This window comes from Malus domestica, chromosome 04 (genome assembly GCF_042453785.1).
Source record: "Malus domestica chromosome 04, GDT2T_hap1".
NCBI classification, from domain to species: domain Eukaryota; kingdom Viridiplantae; phylum Streptophyta; class Magnoliopsida; order Rosales; family Rosaceae; genus Malus; species Malus domestica.
The window spans coordinates 25,824,725-25,845,015 of record NC_091664.1 but is presented as its reverse complement, the minus strand read 5'-3'; the positions used below and the strand labels follow the sequence as shown (position 1 = coordinate 25,845,015).

At 37.8% G+C, this 20,291-nt stretch overlaps 3 protein-coding genes across 5 annotated transcripts; all 3 read right to left on the bottom strand.

Moving 5' to 3' along the window:
* Positions 1 to 257: 257 nt before the first annotated feature.
* On the bottom strand, positions 258 to 4,469 carry LOC103433748 (MACPF domain-containing protein CAD1-like). Of its 2 annotated transcripts, XR_011580170.1 has the most exons (8): positions 3,594 to 4,469; positions 2,668 to 2,906; positions 2,387 to 2,582; positions 2,208 to 2,285; positions 1,751 to 1,934; positions 1,475 to 1,638; positions 352 to 1,170; positions 258 to 307 (listed from the first exon to the last, which is right to left on the bottom strand). XR_011580170.1 is itself a non-coding variant. In XM_029101327.2 (7 exons), exons 1-7 carry the CDS (start codon positions 3,849 to 3,851, stop codon positions 553 to 555), a joined length of 1,737 nt encoding a protein of 578 aa, XP_028957160.2. In that variant the 5' UTR covers positions 3,852 to 4,469; the 3' UTR covers positions 303 to 552. The 2 variants fall into 2 exon arrangements, 1 of the variants encoding a protein (XP_028957160.2); XM_029101327.2 differs by having other exon boundaries at positions 303 to 1,170.
* A 2,271-nt stretch (positions 4,470 to 6,740) lies between these two features.
* On the bottom strand, positions 6,741 to 8,556 carry LOC103433749 (pentatricopeptide repeat-containing protein At5g15300-like). Its single transcript, XM_008372027.4, has one exon. It carries the CDS (start codon positions 8,554 to 8,556, stop codon positions 6,859 to 6,861), a length of 1,698 nt encoding a protein of 565 aa, XP_008370249.3. The 3' UTR covers positions 6,741 to 6,858.
* A 74-nt stretch (positions 8,557 to 8,630) lies between these two features.
* LOC103433750 (serine/threonine-protein kinase STY13) lies at positions 8,631 to 13,201 on the bottom strand. Of its 2 annotated transcripts, none has more exons than XM_008372029.4 (7): positions 12,628 to 13,201; positions 11,882 to 12,151; positions 11,435 to 11,567; positions 11,129 to 11,324; positions 10,247 to 10,371; positions 9,328 to 9,486; positions 8,631 to 9,203 (listed from the first exon to the last, which is right to left on the bottom strand). In XM_008372029.4, the coding sequence occupies exons 2-7, from the start codon at positions 12,097 to 12,099 to the stop codon at positions 8,916 to 8,918; spliced, it is 1,119 nt and encodes a 372-aa protein (XP_008370251.1). In that variant the 5' UTR covers positions 12,100 to 12,151; positions 12,628 to 13,201; the 3' UTR covers positions 8,631 to 8,915. The 2 variants fall into 2 exon arrangements, with proteins under 2 accessions (XP_008370251.1, XP_008370252.1); XM_008372030.4 differs by having other exon boundaries at positions 12,541 to 12,838.
* Between the last annotated feature and the right edge of the window lie 7,090 nt (positions 13,202 to 20,291).

Here is a 20,291-nt window from a genome sequence, read left to right as displayed (position 1 = left end):
AAAAGCATACACCAAGGAATATCATCTTGAATATGTCCTGTTAACTCATCCATTACCAACGCAAAAAGGTAAGGACTTAAGGATGAGCCTTGATGTAATCCTACAGTTATAGGAAAGCTTTCGGTTTGTCCTTCATGAGTTCTTACGGCAGTCTTTGCTCCTTCATACATATCCTTTATAGCTTGGATATATGCTACTCGTACTCCTTTCTTCTCTAAAATCCTCCAAAGAATGTCTCTTGGGACCCTATCATACGCAGGAACAATTCAATTAATTACGATCCTAGTAAATGAGGGATATAATTGCTCTAAAACATGGTTTCTTTCATGAAATTAACTTTACATATCAAACATTTTACTTACAAATACATCTCAAGAGGCAGCATCTAATCACGCTAAAACCACTCAAATACACAATCCTCTTCTCACTCTTTGTCTGTCGTGTCTATCACACAGCCAAAGTTTACAACCAGGATGAACATCAAAGACACCTCCTCTCACCTAACAAAAAACCACCACTGTGCACATCAATCTTGCAAATTTATAAACTGACTCAATAACTTAGTAACGAATATTTCACTCTTAGAACAATTTTCCCTCTCTCCACGCCAAGCTTTCCACCGGTAACCAGCCAATGACCAGGATGGTCTCGTGGTCCCTTGCTCATCTCCGACATGTCCACAACCTTCACCAACTTGTTGCCAGCGACATGTTCTCTTGAACCTGAACTTGAGTCACCCGTGGATGTTGCTTTCTTTGACTTTTCATTTGGCGTATGATCCCACAAGGATCTCCGTACGGTGCAGCCTGGCAGCCTAGAATATGATAGCTTCATGTACAAGACATTTCTCGATCCAAAGTCCCACACTCCGAGCTGTGCACCAGTGACTATGTAGACACCAGAGAGGTCCCCTATGAAGGTTTCAGGGTTCTCAATTGGTGCAGTGCTCACATGAGAGAAGTTTTTCCATTTTACTGGTTCAAACCATCGGCTGTCTTGCTCTTCAGGTCCTTGCCACTTGGGAGCACCAATTGCCACATCACTGTCCCAATATGGTTGAAGGATCTTTGGAAGAGATGCTAAGTGCTGAAGATGGATACAAAGTCGATTCTGCTTGCTTCCTTCTAGATACAACCGTAGGCCTGTGACTGGCTTCCGTTTAACAGTAACCTGCACATTGTAAAATTTCATTGATGGGGATTACATGACATAACCAAGGAGGATGCGTAATTTTGACAACTAAGGTTTTTTTTATCAAACCATGAATCAAATTCAGACTGCGAAATCACAAAAAATAATGAAATGGCTATTTAGACATCTCAAGGACGTGATGTCCCTCTGTCTCATATAATCCAGGCCCCTCCCAAACAGAACGGAGCAAATTTTTGTCTCATTCTGTCCAAAGACAGATACATGCCTCCTAAAGGATGGAAGAGCTCAGCGAAGAGAGATTGATTACTGGAAAAAGACATACCTGTTCTTGGCTGACATAAAGCTTTTGCCCCATTATGCTGAATTGCAAGTATGGGCAAACAGGTTCCTTTCTTTGATGCCCAATATTTCTATCATATACAGGAGCCCAAATTCGAGAAATTTGAAACTCCAGGAAATATCTCAGCTCTTCTATTGGGGGCTTATCTACAAGAAGAATTTCAAAACCGTTTATCAGGATTACCTTGCTGCTGACGCTAGAGCACACTACAGGAAAAAGAAAACTCTAACTGATCTATGACGATTTCATTTGTCGTACATTCAAGGTAAAGACCAATAGCTCGAGTCAGGTGCTCTTTTCCAGGTATCTCTTCCAGTAGGGCTGCTATAGGAAAAAATGTCATCTCGATTACATCTGGAGAGGAACAGACAGTTCTTGCCCATTGGGTGTGGTTTTGTTCCAGATCGTCTCCTCCCCTTCTTCTGAAAATGACCGTGACATCCTGCATCAACAATAATTTAAGGTAGTAAGAAATAACATCTAGAACTAACACAACTCGGTAGCAAGGTGATTAAATGTTCAAAGGTATGCCAAAATCAAGGGTTGGGTGAGAGTTTACTCTGTACTTCTTATGTATTTAAGAAATGGTAAACTATATTATATGTAAGGAGGTTCAGAGACAGAAGCAACTATATACTTTTTTAAATTTGTTTCTCATGATAAACCATCAAGCGCATCAGAGATACTGCAGACAAATAATAAATGCGTTACATACTTCTTTCCCAGCAAGATATGGTGCACTAGTGGGTTGAGGATATATCCCTTGACTGTTGAATAAACCAGGATCTCCACCCTGAATGTATATACATAAAAAGTGATACTCAGAAATTGAATTTCAAGTAAAGACGGAGGCTATTAAGTAATAAAAAGGAAAAGAAACAAAGTGGAACTAGCCTTATCATTGAATTTCATTTGACCTGAAGTTCCATTGCTTTCTGTATCTGAGAACCTTTGAGTTCCAATGTCCTGGACATAGTTTTTGATCTCCATGGTAGACAATGGGGATGAATGGTGTTGTTTAACGTAAATTACATCTTTCCCACCAATTGTTACTGATGTTATGACATGGGTTCCAAAATTTTCAATAAAGCTATCAAGAAAGAGTGACCAGTTATTAGGAAACATTTGTAACTATTTCATCACCATATTTCTACTAAAGTTATACATAATCATACCTTGCCAAGGATGCTGGATCCCAACTACTTGGGACAGCCTGTTTAACATGTTCTTGCAACACTATTGGGGATTTGAAAAGTTGGACCTTAGCAAGTGGAATATAAAATCCATCCACACAAAGAGTCTTCGTGGCTGCAGCATCAATATGTTTTGAACCAGTGAAGCTAAATGCAAAGTTGAAACTCCCAAGAGGAAAGCTGCCAGATGCGTTAGACTTTTGATTGAAATACTCAACCATCTGCAACCATTTGCCACGAGGATCACATTAAATAACTTAGGGGTTCTCTCTCACACACACGCGCGCGAGCACACACACAGTGTTAAAAGTAAGCCACAGCCTCTTAAAAAAATGCAACAGACATAAATGCTGTTGAGCACAATCACCAATGTCTCAATACCACTAAGATGCTGCTCTTGCTTGGTTGCTAAACTAGCTCAAACAAGTACCTACAAGCTGAGCGTTCAATCGCCCGGCTATTTCCTAGTCCAGTACATTCTTAAAAAGGTTTAACACGTTGTAGCTAGTGCATCGAGGGAAGTAATTTTACGAACATTATTATCACACATGAACTGTGGCAGGACACAAAACATGGAGTCGGAGTCATATGGAGCAGACCATTTTCCATGCCTTTACATTAAACCGGTCCGACGCTAAAAACAAACACATTTATGAAGTTCCATTTAACTTTCTGCAACTACCCATCATTTCTTACTCAAATTTGGGACATATTTCTCAATGAACATCAATCTCATAACTTAAACACTTTCCCTACAATCACATCATAGTAAAATGTTTGAAAAATTGCAACCTAAACCCAATTCACAAACTCTTACAACATCCACCTAAACCCTCAGAGCAAACACAACAACCTAAGTACACAATCAAACAACAATCCCATATATACAACGAAACCGTAAGCATTACCTCATGGAAGCTGCAGACTCCAGAGCTCTGCCGGCCGCCGGCCTCCTGCGAATGCCTGATGTCCCTCGAAACACCCGGTACAACTATCTCATCATATAGGCAGATATCCCTGGTGCAATCCTCGTCAAGCTCCAGAATCCTCGTACCCACAGCTCCCTTACAGTATAGCAACCTTGTATCGAAGTTCACGTCGAAACCTCTTCCTAATGCCTGTACGGAGTTCACAGCTGTGTGCAAAGCTGCTGCATTTTCTCCCATTTCTCATCACACTACTGCCCCAAAACCCTCTCACTCTTCTTCTGATCACGGATGATAAAACCCGACCCCAAATTCGAAACACTAAACCCAGTTGCCTGTTCGGGTTCTGGAGCTCAATTCAAAGGACCAAGTTGGAAACTTTCCCAGAAACCCACAGGGGATTGGGAAATCGTGGCGTTTTCTGAATTGGGTTTTTGGAGATTTCTCTGTTCGACCATTTTCTCGAGAAAGCCCAGGACTTGTTCTTCGGCTGACTTCTCCCTCTCTCTCTCTCTCTCTCTCTCTCTCTCTCTCTCTCTCTGTGTTCTTCGGCTGCTTTGACTCTGAAAAATCTTCGATTCGAACTCGATATGTCGAACAAGCTGGAGCTCTTTCTCCTTCTTCCTCTGGATCTCAAAAATCCATGGAAAGATTATCCAATCTTTCTCATTCTCTTCCTGTGTGTGTACTTCTCCCACCCCTTCTCTCTCTCTCTCTCTCTCTCTCTCTCTCTCTCTCTCTCTCTCTACAGTTCTCTCTTTCTCTCTCTGTAAATTTCGCTTACTTTTCTACCAGCTTCCGAGTTACAACGAGGAGACGGCATTGACTTGGAGTGTTTGTTTTCTCGCATCTATGTGTGTTCGCATTAGCGTGCGCACTTCCCTTAATCGCAACACTGATTCCGCCACGTGCGTTTCTGATTTGATCAGACGGCTTCCGACCGGTCAACAACATTGCCGTCTTACACTGTGGTCAGGTCACACGTACGGGATTGAAGCTCGGTTGTTGTTGCCTTGTTGGTCTATTTTTTATTTTTTTTATTTTTTATTTTGTTTTATTTTACTAATTTATTTTATTTATTTTGATCCCAATGTCCTCCTCAAGAAATTTCCACAAAGACTCAAAAATGTGATAGTTCATATTTTTATTTTGTCAAAGAATTCAAATCACCTTACCGCTTAAAACTCCAAGGCATTATACTTCGGTGCATAGTAATAAAAAACTTTGAAATTCAAACTAAAATTGGACAACGAATCTGAAATTTAGAATCTTCGAGTTATCCGAATTTGGCGGAAATAGAAATCCATAATAAATTTTGTTTGAAAAGTGCTTTTGGCAATTTGGCCAAAAACAAAAGGAAAAGACTGGAAACTAACAGTCTTTTGGAAAAAAAATCTCTACTTATTACTTGCTTATAAGGAAAAGGAATAGTCTTTTCTCTACTTATTACTTGCTTATAAGGAAAAGAAAAAGTCTTTTCATTAAAAATAAAAAAAACTAATGAAAATGGTATGAAAACTTTGAGTTTTAACGATAAGGAAAAAATAAAGGGTAAAGTGAATTGTACCATGATTGACTTTTTAGTGTAAAAATATGATTTTTCATTTAAATGAACAGTACCAGTAGCTCTTCGTTAAAATTCTCTTAAAAATAAGGGAATGTCTTTCCATCAAAATAGGCCACAATTTCAATTAACTTCAAGAGCCAAATGTACAAGTGCAGTTAACTTAAAGAGACAAATGTACTTTTACCTAAATACGTGACTATGGAAAGCCTCAAATTACCATTTTATTAGGTGTAGTTTACACATGACATTGCATCATTAGTAATTTAGTATATAACGTCACAATGACATTGTACTTGTGCCTCTGAAGTCATCATACACTTGAGATACTCGTGATCTCTGTTGTAGCAACGCTAGGCGGCTGGTCACCGCCCCTATTAAAGCCTAGGCGTTTGAAAATTAAGAAAATGCGCCTAGACCTGCTGAGGTGCTCGCCTAGACTGCCTAACCCGCCTAGACACCCGTCTAGGTTGCAACTCACTTAAACAAAATATAAATAACTTTCATTTTGCATTTTATCTTTCTCAATAAATTGTAAGAGACTGTTGAATACTTAAACGAACACACATTATATGCTTGTTCCCCATTTTATCATTATGTACCATTGTTTCATAATATATATGTAATTCTATTTTGTAGTTTATATTGAAATTATATATATATATATATATATATATATATTAAGTATAAATAGACACTTATTTACACAAAATATAATAGATTTACTTAAATACGCATAGTCTACCTAGGTGCCCGTCTAAACTCCGTCTAGCCGCTTAGGTGCTAGGCCCTAACTCGCCTCCTGACTAACGTCTAACGTCTTTTAAAACCTTTGCTCGTGATAGTCCCACACTCTTATTAGGGACAGTTGACATTGCATCATTAGTACATGACATCGTAGTACGTTGTACTTGTGTCATTGAAGTCATCCTACACTTGAGATGCTCATGATAGGCCCACACTCTTATATAAAAAAGTTAAAACACATAACAATAAGTGATTAGCTTACGACATCATAATAACATCTCATTGTAAGGTACAAGTAAATTTTCTCTCCTTTTACTAAAGGAACCTTTGTCTATATGACACCCTTCAAACCAGAATAAACGATAACATATCGTCACTGTACCATCTGTGTAGTCAGTACGTTCCAGGTGGAGGTAATTTTCTTTGCTTTTAATGAGGGAACCTTTGTCTATAGCCAAAATAGTAGACAGTGACATTTATATGACACAATTAAGACCAGAGGAAAGTGTCGATCATGGTCATGCATTGTTGCTTTCATCAGTCCTTCAAAGTCCCAATACCACTCGCCAACATGCAAACACAGACAAAGTGCAGGCACGGCACCATTGCATGCCTGCCAGGGTAAGGCACATGAAGGCCAATCACTACTTTTCAAAGGAAAATACCAGGTGGTCCTTGGACCACCATTCACAAATATTTTCAAAGCGGATAACAAAAATAACGTGATTTTCGCACATCTTTTTCTTGTACACTCTTGTTTAACAATACTTAAGTTCCAACCCAAATTTGCACGATAGAATGAAAATTGACTAACATAATTACCTGTAAGATTTTAGAATTTCAATTGACAAAATCTGTTACAAAGTGGTTTTGTTTTGCTGACAAATTATATCCAATTATCCATATAAAATCATAACTTGTCTTCAATTACTTCATCTATACATGGCTGAAGCCGAGCGTTTTGGAGACTCCCTTACAAATCATCTCGTTCCTCAAACGCTCAACGTCGTCCCATCTCTCTGCTTCTGCATAGACGTTTGACAACAAAACATAATCTGCATCCCTTAGAGGCTCCAATTTCGCAAGCTGCCGAAAGCTTTGTTCCGCCAATTCTACGTTTCCATGTACCCTACAAGCACCCAACAAGGTCCTCCACAGCAAGGAGCTTGAGCCGCAAGGCACAGTTTTGATCATCTCGTAGGCTTCTTCAAGCAATCCCGTTCTGCTGAGAAGATCAACCATGCAACCGTAATGCTTATTGTCCGGTATGATATTGTATTCTTGAATCATGTGATTGAAATACCGGCGTCCTTCTTCCACCAAACCTTTGTGGCTGCACGCAATGAGAACGCCAATGAATGTAATCCGATTAGGCCTGACTTCGCCATGCTGCGTTTCCATAGTTTTGAACAATTTCAGAGCCTCCTTGCAGTAACCATGTACGGCCAGACCCACAATCATGGCGTTCCAGCAGCCGACAGGTTTCATTTTCAGCTCATGGAACACTTCCCAGGCTGAATTCACTTTTCCGCATTTCGAATACATATCTACAAGGGCAACCCCCAAATACCCTCCAATCTTATGGTGCTTCAGGGACTCGTGGATCTTCCTTCCAATCTCCAACGCGCCGGTTTCAGCACAAGCACCCAAGATCGATACGAGCGTTACTTCAGTAGCTTCCACCTCGGCAACTTGCATTTCACGGAAGAGCTTCAATGCTCCATCATAATCGCTAACCTGAACATACCCAGCAATCATAGAATTCCAAGAAACTGAATCCCTCCCTGTCATCTCTCGGAACACCATTTCCGCAGCCTCAATGTTGCTCAACCTAACATGCCTTGCCAACAAAGTATTCCAGGAAACCACATTCTTCTCAGGCATCGATCGAAACAAAGAATCCGCGGTTTCAAAATTGTTAATCCGGTCATAAGCCGATATCATAATATTCCAAGAGGCAACACTTCTCTCAGTCATTTCGTCGAACACGCACCGGGCAAGTCTCACAAACCCACACTGACAGTACACAAAAAGCAACGAATTCTGCACATACAGATCACGATCGAACCCCAACTTCAAAACTCGGCAATGAATTTCCCCTCCCTTTCTATCCACCCCAAATCCGTGCGATTTCACACCATCTTCCATCTGCTTCACCACTCTGGCGCAAGCCTTGAGCGCGAAATTGAAGGTGAAGTGATCAGACCCAACACCCATTTCCTGCATACGGTTGTAAATTTGTATTGCTCTGACGGGGAAGACGCTGTTGCTGTAAGCTCTGATCATGGTGTTGCAGACGAAGGGATCGTCCATGGCGGTCTCTTCGAACAGGGCATGGGCGTGCGCCAGGCATCCCAGCGGCGACAGCGACGCGAAAGCAACGAGCTTTCCAACGATGGGTTGGTGAGAGAAGAAGAGACCTGCCTTCGTGAGGAAAGCTTGGGCCGATTCGACTTGCGCCATGGAAGAGAAATGTGGAAGTTGCAGAAGCTTGGAGAGCGTGAGGGAGACGGCGAGGTTCACACTCAGCATCTTCCATTCCGAAAGCTCTGAGCTTTCGACAGCTGATTGGGATTCGATTATGTATCTGAAGAGTTCCGAAACGACGACGTTCGTATCAGATGTTACGACCATTGCAACCCTCCATCAGCAAACTATTTTGGATGGAATTTCTTTACCTACAAGGCTACAAATGTAAATACACGGAATGAGCTTAAAAGAAGGGATTCCATTTGATGAGAAGAGAAAATTGTTCCTTTACAATAAGGTAACCTCCTACGCAACAACCATCCTCAATTTTTTTCTGTTTATTTTCTTGATGAATTTTCCACCCATCAAACACTATTTGATTTCGTGTTTTCTCGTCGTTTGCACATCATATCATCGTTTTTCGAGTGATTGATCACGAATTCGCTAAAATTGTGTATCTACGATCGTGTGTCTGCCTTGTTCTTCAGTTAGAACAAGATGGTTTCCAAAAATATGTTGCCTGCTCACTGTGAGCTCTTGGTCCTCTTGGCATTGAACAGTTGCCTGAGGAAAGCGAACTTCCCTCTTGTCCGGGCAGATAATTCAGTCATGGGACCGTTACTTGCGGCTGCTTCTTTCGTGTCAGTGTCTGGTATAGGCGGTGAGGGTGGTGAGAGTTTGAAGAGGAACGAATTGAGCATGCGGATGATCTGGCTGAACGTAGGCCTTAGATTAGGGTCCTCAACCCAACATGACTGAATGATAAATGCAAGATCGGGCGATATGTCCTCCGGAAGTAGAGGCCTCTCTTGCTGCATTCTCCGACAACAATGCAAGAGTAAGCAACATAAAAAGGAATATTGGTTTTAACAGAAATGACAGACTGCACAGAATGACCGAATGCATTAACAGAAATAACGGATTGAATTCTTATACCTTGAAAGCAGCAGCATAAGCGGCCTGCAAATTGGACATGCCTTCGAAGGGCATGCGGTTAGTCAATAATTCCCATAAGACAATCCCAAAGCTATATACATCGACCTTGTTATTGTAATGCTTCTTCTCTCCCTGGCGTAAAGTTACCGTGCTATATAGCTGCAAGATACATTAAAGCAGATCAATATAGCTTTTAAGCAGATTCAGAAACAAAAACCAACCAAAAGGACCCGAATGGAACTACAAAGCTTGACTCATCAGCACATAACGTTGCATGATTGATAGTGTTCTAACATTTTGTTAAATGATACTTTGATTCGAACTCATCCTCTCCAACCCTAATTAAAATAGAAACCACGCACAGCGAAATTAGAATCCATATGTAACAGTTAAATATCTGCATCAAGTCATTATCAATGTCTATGTTTCTGCGTGTAGGAAAGTCCTTCCAAACCCAAAATCATCCCCAGCAACCAGAGTAGTTATGGACAAATCAAGGTATAAAATGGTTCTGGCAATATTCGTATTTCAAATGAAGCATTTCCAAACCTATCTATCATAGATACACAATTGAAATGCGTCTATAAATATGTTCAGAAGGCAGAACGAGAGTTATAACTTATCGTTCTGCATTCTACTCACAACCATGCAACGTTACCAAAACAAAAAGCACTAGACCGGTCCAGTTTATTCAACCAAATAAAAGTTCTTGTATCAACAATTAAAAGTAAGGAAAACTAATGAAAAAGGCTTGAAAACTTTGAGTTTTAATGATAAGGACAAAATAAAGAGTAAAGTGAATAATACCAGGTTTGACTTTTTAGTGTAAAAATATGATTTTTGGTTAAAATGAACAGTACCGTTGGCTTTTCATTAAAACTCCCCAATTTAAGTGAGCAAGATAAACATGTTGACAAACCTCAGGAGCCATCCAGCGGTAAGTCCCAGTTTCTGCTGTCATCATCTCTGTAACCGTTTCTTCTCTTGCAAGACCAAAATCTGCAAGCTTTACATGTTTCTGATTCGCCGTAAGCAACAAATTGTCTGCAATAAGACATTTCATATGTATCATTAAAAACCATAAGAATAATAATACTAATTGAGCCACATAAAAATGCTTCATGTGATCCACGAAAACGAAACTTACTAATTTTCAAGAGTAATAATACTAAATTGAAAAAACAGCATCACATAACCCAGCTGAAAATAAAAAGGGCAAGCATCTAGAACTAAAGTACAGCCTAGTCTTGCCAAGTGAAGCTGCATTCTTTTACCATTTATCATTTCAAAACTGTTGGTCCTAGGATAGCATAAACTGATCATATGAAAGCAACTTTCCGAACTAAATGGAAGTCCAACAAAAAGAATAATTCAACTTGGAGAAAACTATAAGCGACATTTGCGGCAAGGGGGTAAACTTCTAGCTCAAGCACCACTGCAATTTCGTCTAATTTATTTAACAGAACTGTAAAAGGAAAGAGACACAACGGTTCCTTTATAAGAATTGGATTCTTTACTTAATTTTATTTATTAAAAAAATGTCTGTCAATTGAAAAAGTAGGGTAGTGCTATCCCAGCACCAATTTTACCTCCCACACACCCCTCCCAAATTCCAGCCATTGGATCAGATGAATTGAAGAAGATCAATGGACAAAAATTAACAAGGGCGTGTGGGAGGTAAAAATGGGTGTGTGAATAGCACTATCCGATAAAATATAAACAAGCCAATTGTTCCGCTATACATTATCCCGCAATAAAAAACCACAGAAGTGAAGTACAGCTCAAACTAGCAATACGGTACCCGGCTTTAGATCTCTATGTATGATCCCATTGGCATGTAAACATTCCATAGCGTGAGCGATGTCCAGAGAAAATTTAATTGCTACGTGGAGTTCTAATGGATTTGGACGAATACTCATCAGGTACTTCCTAAGTGACATCCCAGGTAATAGCTCAGTAACTATCACCATAAGCGGCTCCTTACAAGCTCCAATAAACTGTAGAAAGAAGAATTAAATTAAGAATTCCAGTGAAACAATATGAAAGCCAACGGTTTGCAAACCGTTTGAGCATGCATGAACTAAAGATGTTTAATCACGGCACTTACCTTAACAAGATTTTCGTGTTTTACTCGGGACATCATATTAACTTCACGGGCAAAACGACTCTCAAGCGCAGCTCTTTCTTCAGTAGTGCTCCCACGATGGAGGACTTTGACAGCAACAATTCGATCACCGTATCTGAAAAATCATTAGACTACATGTACATAACTATTACACTCGAGAACACACAGACCACTCACAAACATTCCTCCCAATAACACAATGGTACAACCTAATTCATCTGATGACACCAAAATCAGTAACTCTCACAAATCTACAAACAAAACTTTTAAGCTGATAATCAAGACTTGCAGTCATCCAAATAAAACGTTAATCGACAGCAAATTAATCTCGAAGAAGTACATTACATTTTTTAACCATACAAAGCAAGCAAAGTAAATAGCAACTAAGTTGAGAGCATAAGAGTTGACTGAAAAGGAATTGAGACTGACCTTCCTTCATAAACCTTGCCATGTGCTCCCTCACCAATTTTCGCCCCGATAAACAACAATTTCGGGTCCACCAGCAAATTCTCGTCAATTGTCAGCTGCTGGGCAGCAATCAAACCATTCTGCGAGCCCGAGTTGGGCTCGACATCCACAGACTTCCTCAAAACCGCTTGCTCGCGCTCCCTTTCTTCTCTTCCGCCGCTCCTCACGCTGCAACTCATGCTGCAACCCTCAGACAATTCCAGAATTCCCCATTCCAACCATCATTTCCACCTTAATCACAAAATCCACATCATGCCAAATCAATTTTCCGACCCTTCATCAAGTTTAACTCAACATTTTCTCCAATTTCCACAAAACCAACATCACAAAAAAACCCAATTTCTCCAAAGATTGAAACTTTCTTATCCAAACTAAACATTCAGAGCAGATTCTACTCCCACTACTACCAGAACTCCACGAATTTATATCACAAAAAGGAAAGAAAAAACAAGGGGAAATTGCTACCAAGAAAAAGCAGTCAATTTTTTGTTTTCCCAAACAAAATTTATCTAAAATTCAAACTTGTAAGAACAACTTTGCTTGAGGTGGAAGACTCGTCGGTTTATAAAAGGAATTTTACAGCATAGAAAAACCAGATAAATGGGCAAAAAGCAACTTACAGTCGACGCTAAATTTTCCCGAGAAAATTCATCCGAGAAAAAGATAATTCCAATTTAAATATCAGTAATAAAGCAAAGAATCGCGACCTTTAACGTCTAATTTTTAGCTCGGAGCTTCTTTTTCTCTTTGAACTTCGACACGAAAAAGGAAAAAACCTAACCCTAGAAAGCACGAGAGAGATAGTCTAATCTCTGTTTTCCGAACTTCGCTTTCCTTTCTCTCTCTAGAAATCGTGGCGTTTTCTCTCTCTACCCACTGAGGAGGAGAGCTCCGATGAGAGATAAAAATTCCGAGAGTGTTCCGACGAGGGTTTAAAGTTCAAAACATTAGAGGTGAGAGAAAAAAGAGGAAAGTGATGTGGCGAATGCGTACGGGACACGTGGAGAGCATACAAGAAAGGTTTGCTCGTTGCGGGCGTGGCATCTGCGATTTGGACGTTCATGGTCGAGAGTAGACCTGGCAAACGGATGTGTTTGTGCTATTTATGTCGTTTTCGTGTTATACTCGTTATTTTATTAAAATGTGTCATAATCGTTATTTTAATTGGTGATCTAACAACGATTCAATTCGTTAATAGATTCTTAACAGGTGACCCAATAACGGTCTGACTCGTTAAAGAGTTAACTCGGAATATGCTATTTTTCGTGTTGTTTCTTGTCGGATTAATGGTTCGCCTAAGAAATTGCTAGCCTAGTCGAGAGGATGCTTAGATGGAGAAGTTATGTTGTGACAAAGGCATCTTGTTTGACTCGGCTCAGCTTGCGCTTGGCTTGGAAATTGATACGTCCTATTCATGAGAGTTAGGTCAGTTGATTTACAGTATTTGAGACTATTCGTGTTCAAATTCTCATTTTTGTAAAGTAGAGTAATAAAATATCACTCTGTTAAAAAAGAATTATAATGAAAGCTACAAGGGGTTACAATTAAAATAATTAAAAATATTTATGCGTGAAGAGTTGTGTAAAGTCACATAATAGATCAACATAATTGTTTAATATCGAACACACTATCAACGAGAATCTGACTTATTCACACTAGTAGATATACTACTAGTGGCTCCTCCCTTGATATTAGTTGTATAAAAAATTGAAAAGAAGTTGGGAGTTAGGACAATTATCTTTTGGATTTGGATCCCATCCATCCAGATCCAAATTGTGGGGATCTTAGGGATTCTCACATATTAGTCATTCATCGTGCACCGTACGGTCAGAAATCATTTGTTTTCTTTTTATTTAAAATTAAATAAAAATAGTACCTAACGAAAAATAGCCGTACGATGTACGATGAACAACTAAGATATGGGGATCCCTATGATTCCCACAAAGTGGATCCGGAGAGGATCCTCTTCCATCATTTTTATCCATTGCTTTTTTTTAAAATCTATTTATCATAATATTTAATAAATGAATGAAAAAGACAACTTTGAATTTTCTTATGAAGTAAGTGGGAGTATTATTTATCATAATATTTCTTCAAATTTGTATGAACTCAAATATGTATATTTTATTGACCCAAAAACAAAATGTGTCTATTTTGATTTTATATGTCAATCTTTACACCTTGATAAGGAGAGGGCGGCCATTGGCCATTAGGGATTGTGATGCTTCTTGACACTTGAGTTTGTTTCCAAAGTCTTGTTTTTGTAGTTGTTAGATGGAATTTACTTGTGTTTAGAATTACTTGGTTCACCTAATTCACCTATTCAAGTGAATATAATACAATATGATATGGTGGACTAAAACCTATTCAAAGCTAAAGGAATGAAAAACCAATTCTCATATATTCCTAGCGCTTACATCAATATTTGAAACTATTATTCGATTTTTATGGATTTACAAAATATTATATGTAGCAATGGTGTTGTTATTGACACTCTAAAAAATTTATTGTGCACTCTAAACTTGTTACCGATTTAAAAAATTTTAGATACAACAATTGTATTACATCAAAGATTGTATCAACGTGGTACCATGAAATAGACAAAAATTTGGTCGATGAAATGATACCAGTCATTGCAGGCGATATGAACTTGCGGTTAGCCTTGGTGGTAAAATTAATGATTAAACAAATCATAAACAGCGGGAGTTGTATTGTCTTGGTGAATAAGTTCTTCATTTTCAACTCATTTTGTCATGGCTCCCTGGATTCAAATGCTTCCTCTCCCCTCAATGTAGCTTAAAGTAGTAAAACAACTATTTTTGAACTTGAACGTAATGATCGTTCAAATAGATCCATAAAATAAGGATAAGATAGTGCGCATTATTTTCTTGCAGTCAAATTCGAATTTCAATTCTTAATGCATCAATGTCGACTACCTTAGCATATCCTTACGGGTTTGGTTTTCAAGTAAAATTCCCAAAATAACCATGCCATAAACATGGGTCAGAAAAAGAAAAGTAAAATTTTTGACATATCTTTTGGTGCCAATTTGTACCACCGCCATCACAACAGTAGAATCTCTTCCTTTATATTCTAATCACCTTTCATTTTTTCCTCTCATATTTTTCTTCTTTATTCTTTTTTTTTATAAAAAGATCGATACAAGATAAAAAGAAAAAATAAAAGAGAAAGATTAGGAGATAAGAAAATCGTAATCTGTCATCAGGCCCATGATGGTATGGGAACTTCGTACCGAAGAGGACTTTTCAATGTTTTGCGCCTAGAAGGCTAGGTGCGTTGATTTTGGAGCCTGGGAGAAATATCTTAATTTTGAAACTTGCACGTGCCCAAATTCTAGTGGCCTGTAATACACCATGAACATGAAATAATAATATAAATAAATTGAGTAGTGCCTTTCCAATTAATTCATGACACGTGAGAGCGACGCGGGACACGTGAGGATTTTGGTATGGTCGCATGGGCCAGAGAGTTTGGGCCCTTTGTGAAGACCGAGAGATGGGTAGGGTTGGGACCAGTTGAGTGAGTCGGCTTCAGAGGGTGGGCCCACTGGGTGTGATTTTTCTTCTTTTAAGTTTGACGTGTCAGTGACATGAGTGGATATGGGTCCCCACAAGTCCCATCCCCATCTGATTGGAACAAGTGTGACTCAGATTATCCGTGCAGGAATGAAATTCATTCTGAATCCCTGCGTCCAAAGCATTGGTGCGAAGAAGCTGGATCGTTAATACGTTTGTCAATTTCTTTGAATTAATGGTTTAAATATTTTTTATTTAACTAATATTTTACAAAAATGATCTAAAATGTGCAAATTAAAACATAGATAATTCAGATTGTTTAAGTTCAATATGGTGTGAACTGCACAACTAATTCCCATGTTCAAAAAAACAAAAAATGACCCCTTCACTTAACCGCCTCTAGTATAGACATATACATGCTGTTTATCCAAAGGGATCTTTATGGTATCGTTTGGTATGCAGACGGGACGGGATGAAATGTAGAGGGAGCAAAGATGTCATCGGATGGAAACAAGGAGGAAGAAGAAAGAGACAGAGATGTTATAATTTTGTATTCCACGGATATGGAATGAATCGTTCCAAGGGGGTGAGGCGGAACGAAAATTCACTCAAAATTTGTTCCGTGAAACAGCACGTTCCACTCGTTTTAGGCTCACCAAACTTGGGATGGAACGTCTTGTCCTACTCCGTTTCGTCTCGTCCCACGTACCAAACAGTAAATAGGGACTATTTGTGAGGCCTACTCCCCAACAAATCCAAATTGTCTATTTTTAAGGCTTCATTCATAGATTATCCTTACAAAAACTAAAATTGGTTCGAAACCATTTACTCATTTGATTCTCATGATGAAATTTCAATGTTTTTAGAACATAGTGTTTGTCAAAATTTTTAACTCAATTAGATGCCTCAAACATTTTCAATTTGACTAATATTTCAAGAATGATCCATGAAATCCAACTTAAAAAATAAACAGTTAAATCGTTGAAGGTTAACGTAGAATGATCCCCACAATTATTCTCATTTAAAAAAAATGAAGATCCCTTCAGATTTCACGTTTATACTAGTTAAATCCAAAACCTCATCTGTGCTAGATAAACCAAAGTGTCCGTATTATTTATTGACTACCAAATATTGTTGACTTTTTAATTCTTGTTTGTTTTTTCTTTTAATGTCGAGAAAAACATGTCAGTGGTCCAGACACGTCAAACTATTTAAAAATATATATTTTTTCTTGTTGTATTGAAGACGAATTTGGCGGAACCAAATCTCCTTTGAACTTAAAGTAACCGAACTCAAAAATCAAGGTATTCAGGTCATTGAAATTTGATCCAACGGCTACAATTATTATAATTTTTAGAAAAATTTTCTGTTTGTAGCCGTTTAATCAAATTTTAATGGTCCAAATAATTTGATATTTAAACTCAGATTTTTTGGATCAGAAAAGATTTGGTTCCTAATTTGGCAACTACTTTTTTTTTTAAATAAAAAATTGTTGATATTCTTATTGTACTGGTAACTGCTTTTAGTTTGGTAATTTTTTAGTAAGGACTTAATTAAAAAAAAAAATCAACAAAGAAATCAACAGCCTTTCATAACACTGTCTTAATTAAAAAATATTAAAAAATTGAAAATCAAAAAGTGAAACTACTATATTGAGCTCTTAAAATTTGGCTTTTAGTTTCATATTCTTGAAAAATCATAATTTGATAAGAAAAAAAAACAACACTTTACTTTTTGCTTTTAAAAAAAGGAGGATAACGGTTGGCAAACTACGATTATTCATCCATTTCAAAGGCCAGGAAGATTCACAAAGGCATTTCTAACACGCAACCTAAAGCAACCTAAAATGTGAAAATTCATCACCTAAACATATCCTACACTTTTTTAATGAACACATCATCCTCTCCCATTCATTCTCATGGAAAATAATCATCTCCGGATCCATTTTGTGGGAATCCTAAGGATATCCAATCTTTGATGCAGTGGATACCTAATTCTGATGTGATCAACGTGACCGTTGTTTATTAGCCAACTAGACAAAATAAAATATCGACATTGCTGGGCCACTGAAACCCTATTCCACGTCACATATGGGTAGCCATCTTACGTTGCATCAATCTGTTCATATTTTGGACCCATGTCGGTGTGATACATATGCCATGTCATCTACAATACAACTACAGAGGTGGTGTGTCTAGTGGCAGATTTATATCCTCCCATACTAGCTTCTAAACATTGATGAATATGGAGTCCATTGAAAATTATAAGGGCTTAAACCTGTTTGAGGAGGAGCAAATTTTATGGTATGAATATATATTTTATGTAGCGTTTTGTGTCAGTAGTATAATGTTGGTACTTTATATTTGAGTTAAAACGTCTTTCAAACACCTTTTATTTTCTTAATTTGGAAATTAGTTGAAAGTTGGAAAGACAATAAAATGGGCAGTGCATGGGTCAAAGTAATACAATTTGAAGGCCATGAGCAACGCCAGTCCATCTTTCCAATCTGAAAGACAGGCATGTATTTTCAATCTGAATTTGATGGGTTTCCATTGAAGGTATTAACCTCATGCAATAGGTAATGCTAGTCCACCTTAGTTGCATATGATTACCTTCAGAGAAATTTTATTCGGATCCGACATTTCTCTTTATAAATTCAAATTATAATTTTTTGTTTTGAAATTTATGTAATACCCCATGCACTAAATGGGTTTAAAAAGAAAAAGCCAAAAACTATCCATTAGTGAAAATACGTCTGATTACTTCATCCCCACCCCTCCACAAAAATACCTTCTCTCTTAATCGATTTATTATTATAGCGTTGAAGTATTGCTTCTATATTATGGTGGGATGAGATTTGGGTCTTAGATTGTGGGTGGTAGGAGAGATGCAAGTGGCGTGGCTGGGTGGTTGGTGAGGGGTGAAGAACATTGGGTATCTATGGGTTTGGAGAGGTAGGGGTGGATGTCGGAGGTAACCTTGGCTGGGTTTCTTTTTCGTTTTCTTCTTTTTCTTTCTAAACCCATTTTGTATGTGGGATAAAACAGGGCCGGTCTTAAGAATTTAGGAATCATGTGCAAGATTTAGATGAAAGTCCTTCATCCTTCTTAATACTGTATCAACTTTTTAAGTTAATAAATTTGCAAAACTAAAAAATAGTAAAATTGTTCCACAAGAACTCAAACCCAGACCATGTTCAAGAATATTGAAGGCCTACACCACTAGCGCTGGTATGGTAATTATTATTATTATCTTGCATATTTAAGTATATAATATATATCTATTTACATGTAAATAAAATTTGGGGTCCTTTGCGGTGGCACCTTTTGCACACCATTAGGGCCGACTCTGGGATAAAACAAAGATTTCAAAGTAAAAAGTTACAAGTTAGATTTAGAAAGAGAAAGTTTGGGTCCGAATGCCATTCCTAATCTTTGATTAATTCAGTTATCAATAAGACCTAATTAGCTGGAAGTCAAAATTTTCTAGTACTTATTTTTTATGGAAACGATAGATCTCATTAAACATAAAAGGAACATACTACATTGTAATTTAATTTAATTTAGGATGGTCCTTGATATTGATAAAGGCTTATTGTGGTTAATAATTGTAATTTAATTTAGGATGAATACTAAGTCTTACGGGTTGCATGGTTTTTCCATGGTTTTCATAAAGCTTAACGAGTCTTGCATGTTTAGATTGATCTGAATTCACATATGGATTGCTTTGATATACATTCTATATTAGGGGCCCAAGTAGAGCATACTTTAGGAAAATCTAACCTTCAAAATATGCATGTATAATTCATAAGTAACTGGGAAAACAACGTAAGATTGTTAAGATGATGGCACAACCCTAGTGTCTTTTTAAATTGATTTTCAAAACCGTTTTCTTTTAATTATTTTCCTTTTGTTGAATCTTTTAACTTGTTCTTGATTTTATGAGTTTCAACCTCAAATTGGTTTATCACAAAATAGGTGAATTTTTATGAAAAATAAGAATGAAGTACTAGGATTCTGCACACATACTCACTGAATTAGTTTTTAATGATTGAGATAAAAAAAAATTGACTTAATTAGATGGTATCTCTTAATTGATTTGTCATTATGGTGTTGAAGTTTTGTTTCTATGTTATGGTGGGATGGAATTTGGGTCTTTGATTGTGGTTGGTAGGAGAAGAGGTGCAAGTGGCGTGGCTGGGTGGTTGGTGAGGGGATGAAGAAGATGGGTGTCTTTGGGTTTGGAGAGGTAAGGGTGAATGTTTTGTGTCTGAATAAGACCTAATTAGCTGGAATGGACATTTTCTTGTACTCGCCTTTATAGCAAGCGCCTCTCAGCCTCTTTGTGTTATCTTCGAGTTGCCAATTCGGAAATTCTCCATCAGCTGCCTTTCCCTCTCCAACAATTCCACCTCTCCATCAGCTGATCATTTCCTAACTCCTGCATAATCGACATAGGGCCGGTTCAGAGATTTTTTAGGCCCAGGGCGACGCCAAAAAAAGTGCCCTCATATCATATAAAAAAATTATTTGTTTTCACATGTAAGACATCGATAAAATTATATTTAGAAAAACACTTCAAACTCAATCATTTAGAAACATGGAATAACTAATTTATTTTGTATCGAGAGAAGGAAACAAAAAAACTTCGGGCTTACAAGTAGATAGATTATGAGTTTTGTTTTCCATATGAACTTTTAAAGTGTTTTTGTATGAATCGTGAGGTGTTTTTTCTTATTTACTAACCTCGTCAATATAAGACTAAAAAAATAATAATGTTTTTGAGTCTTTAAGGATATGTATAAGTAATGAATGAACACTAAATTAAACTTTTGA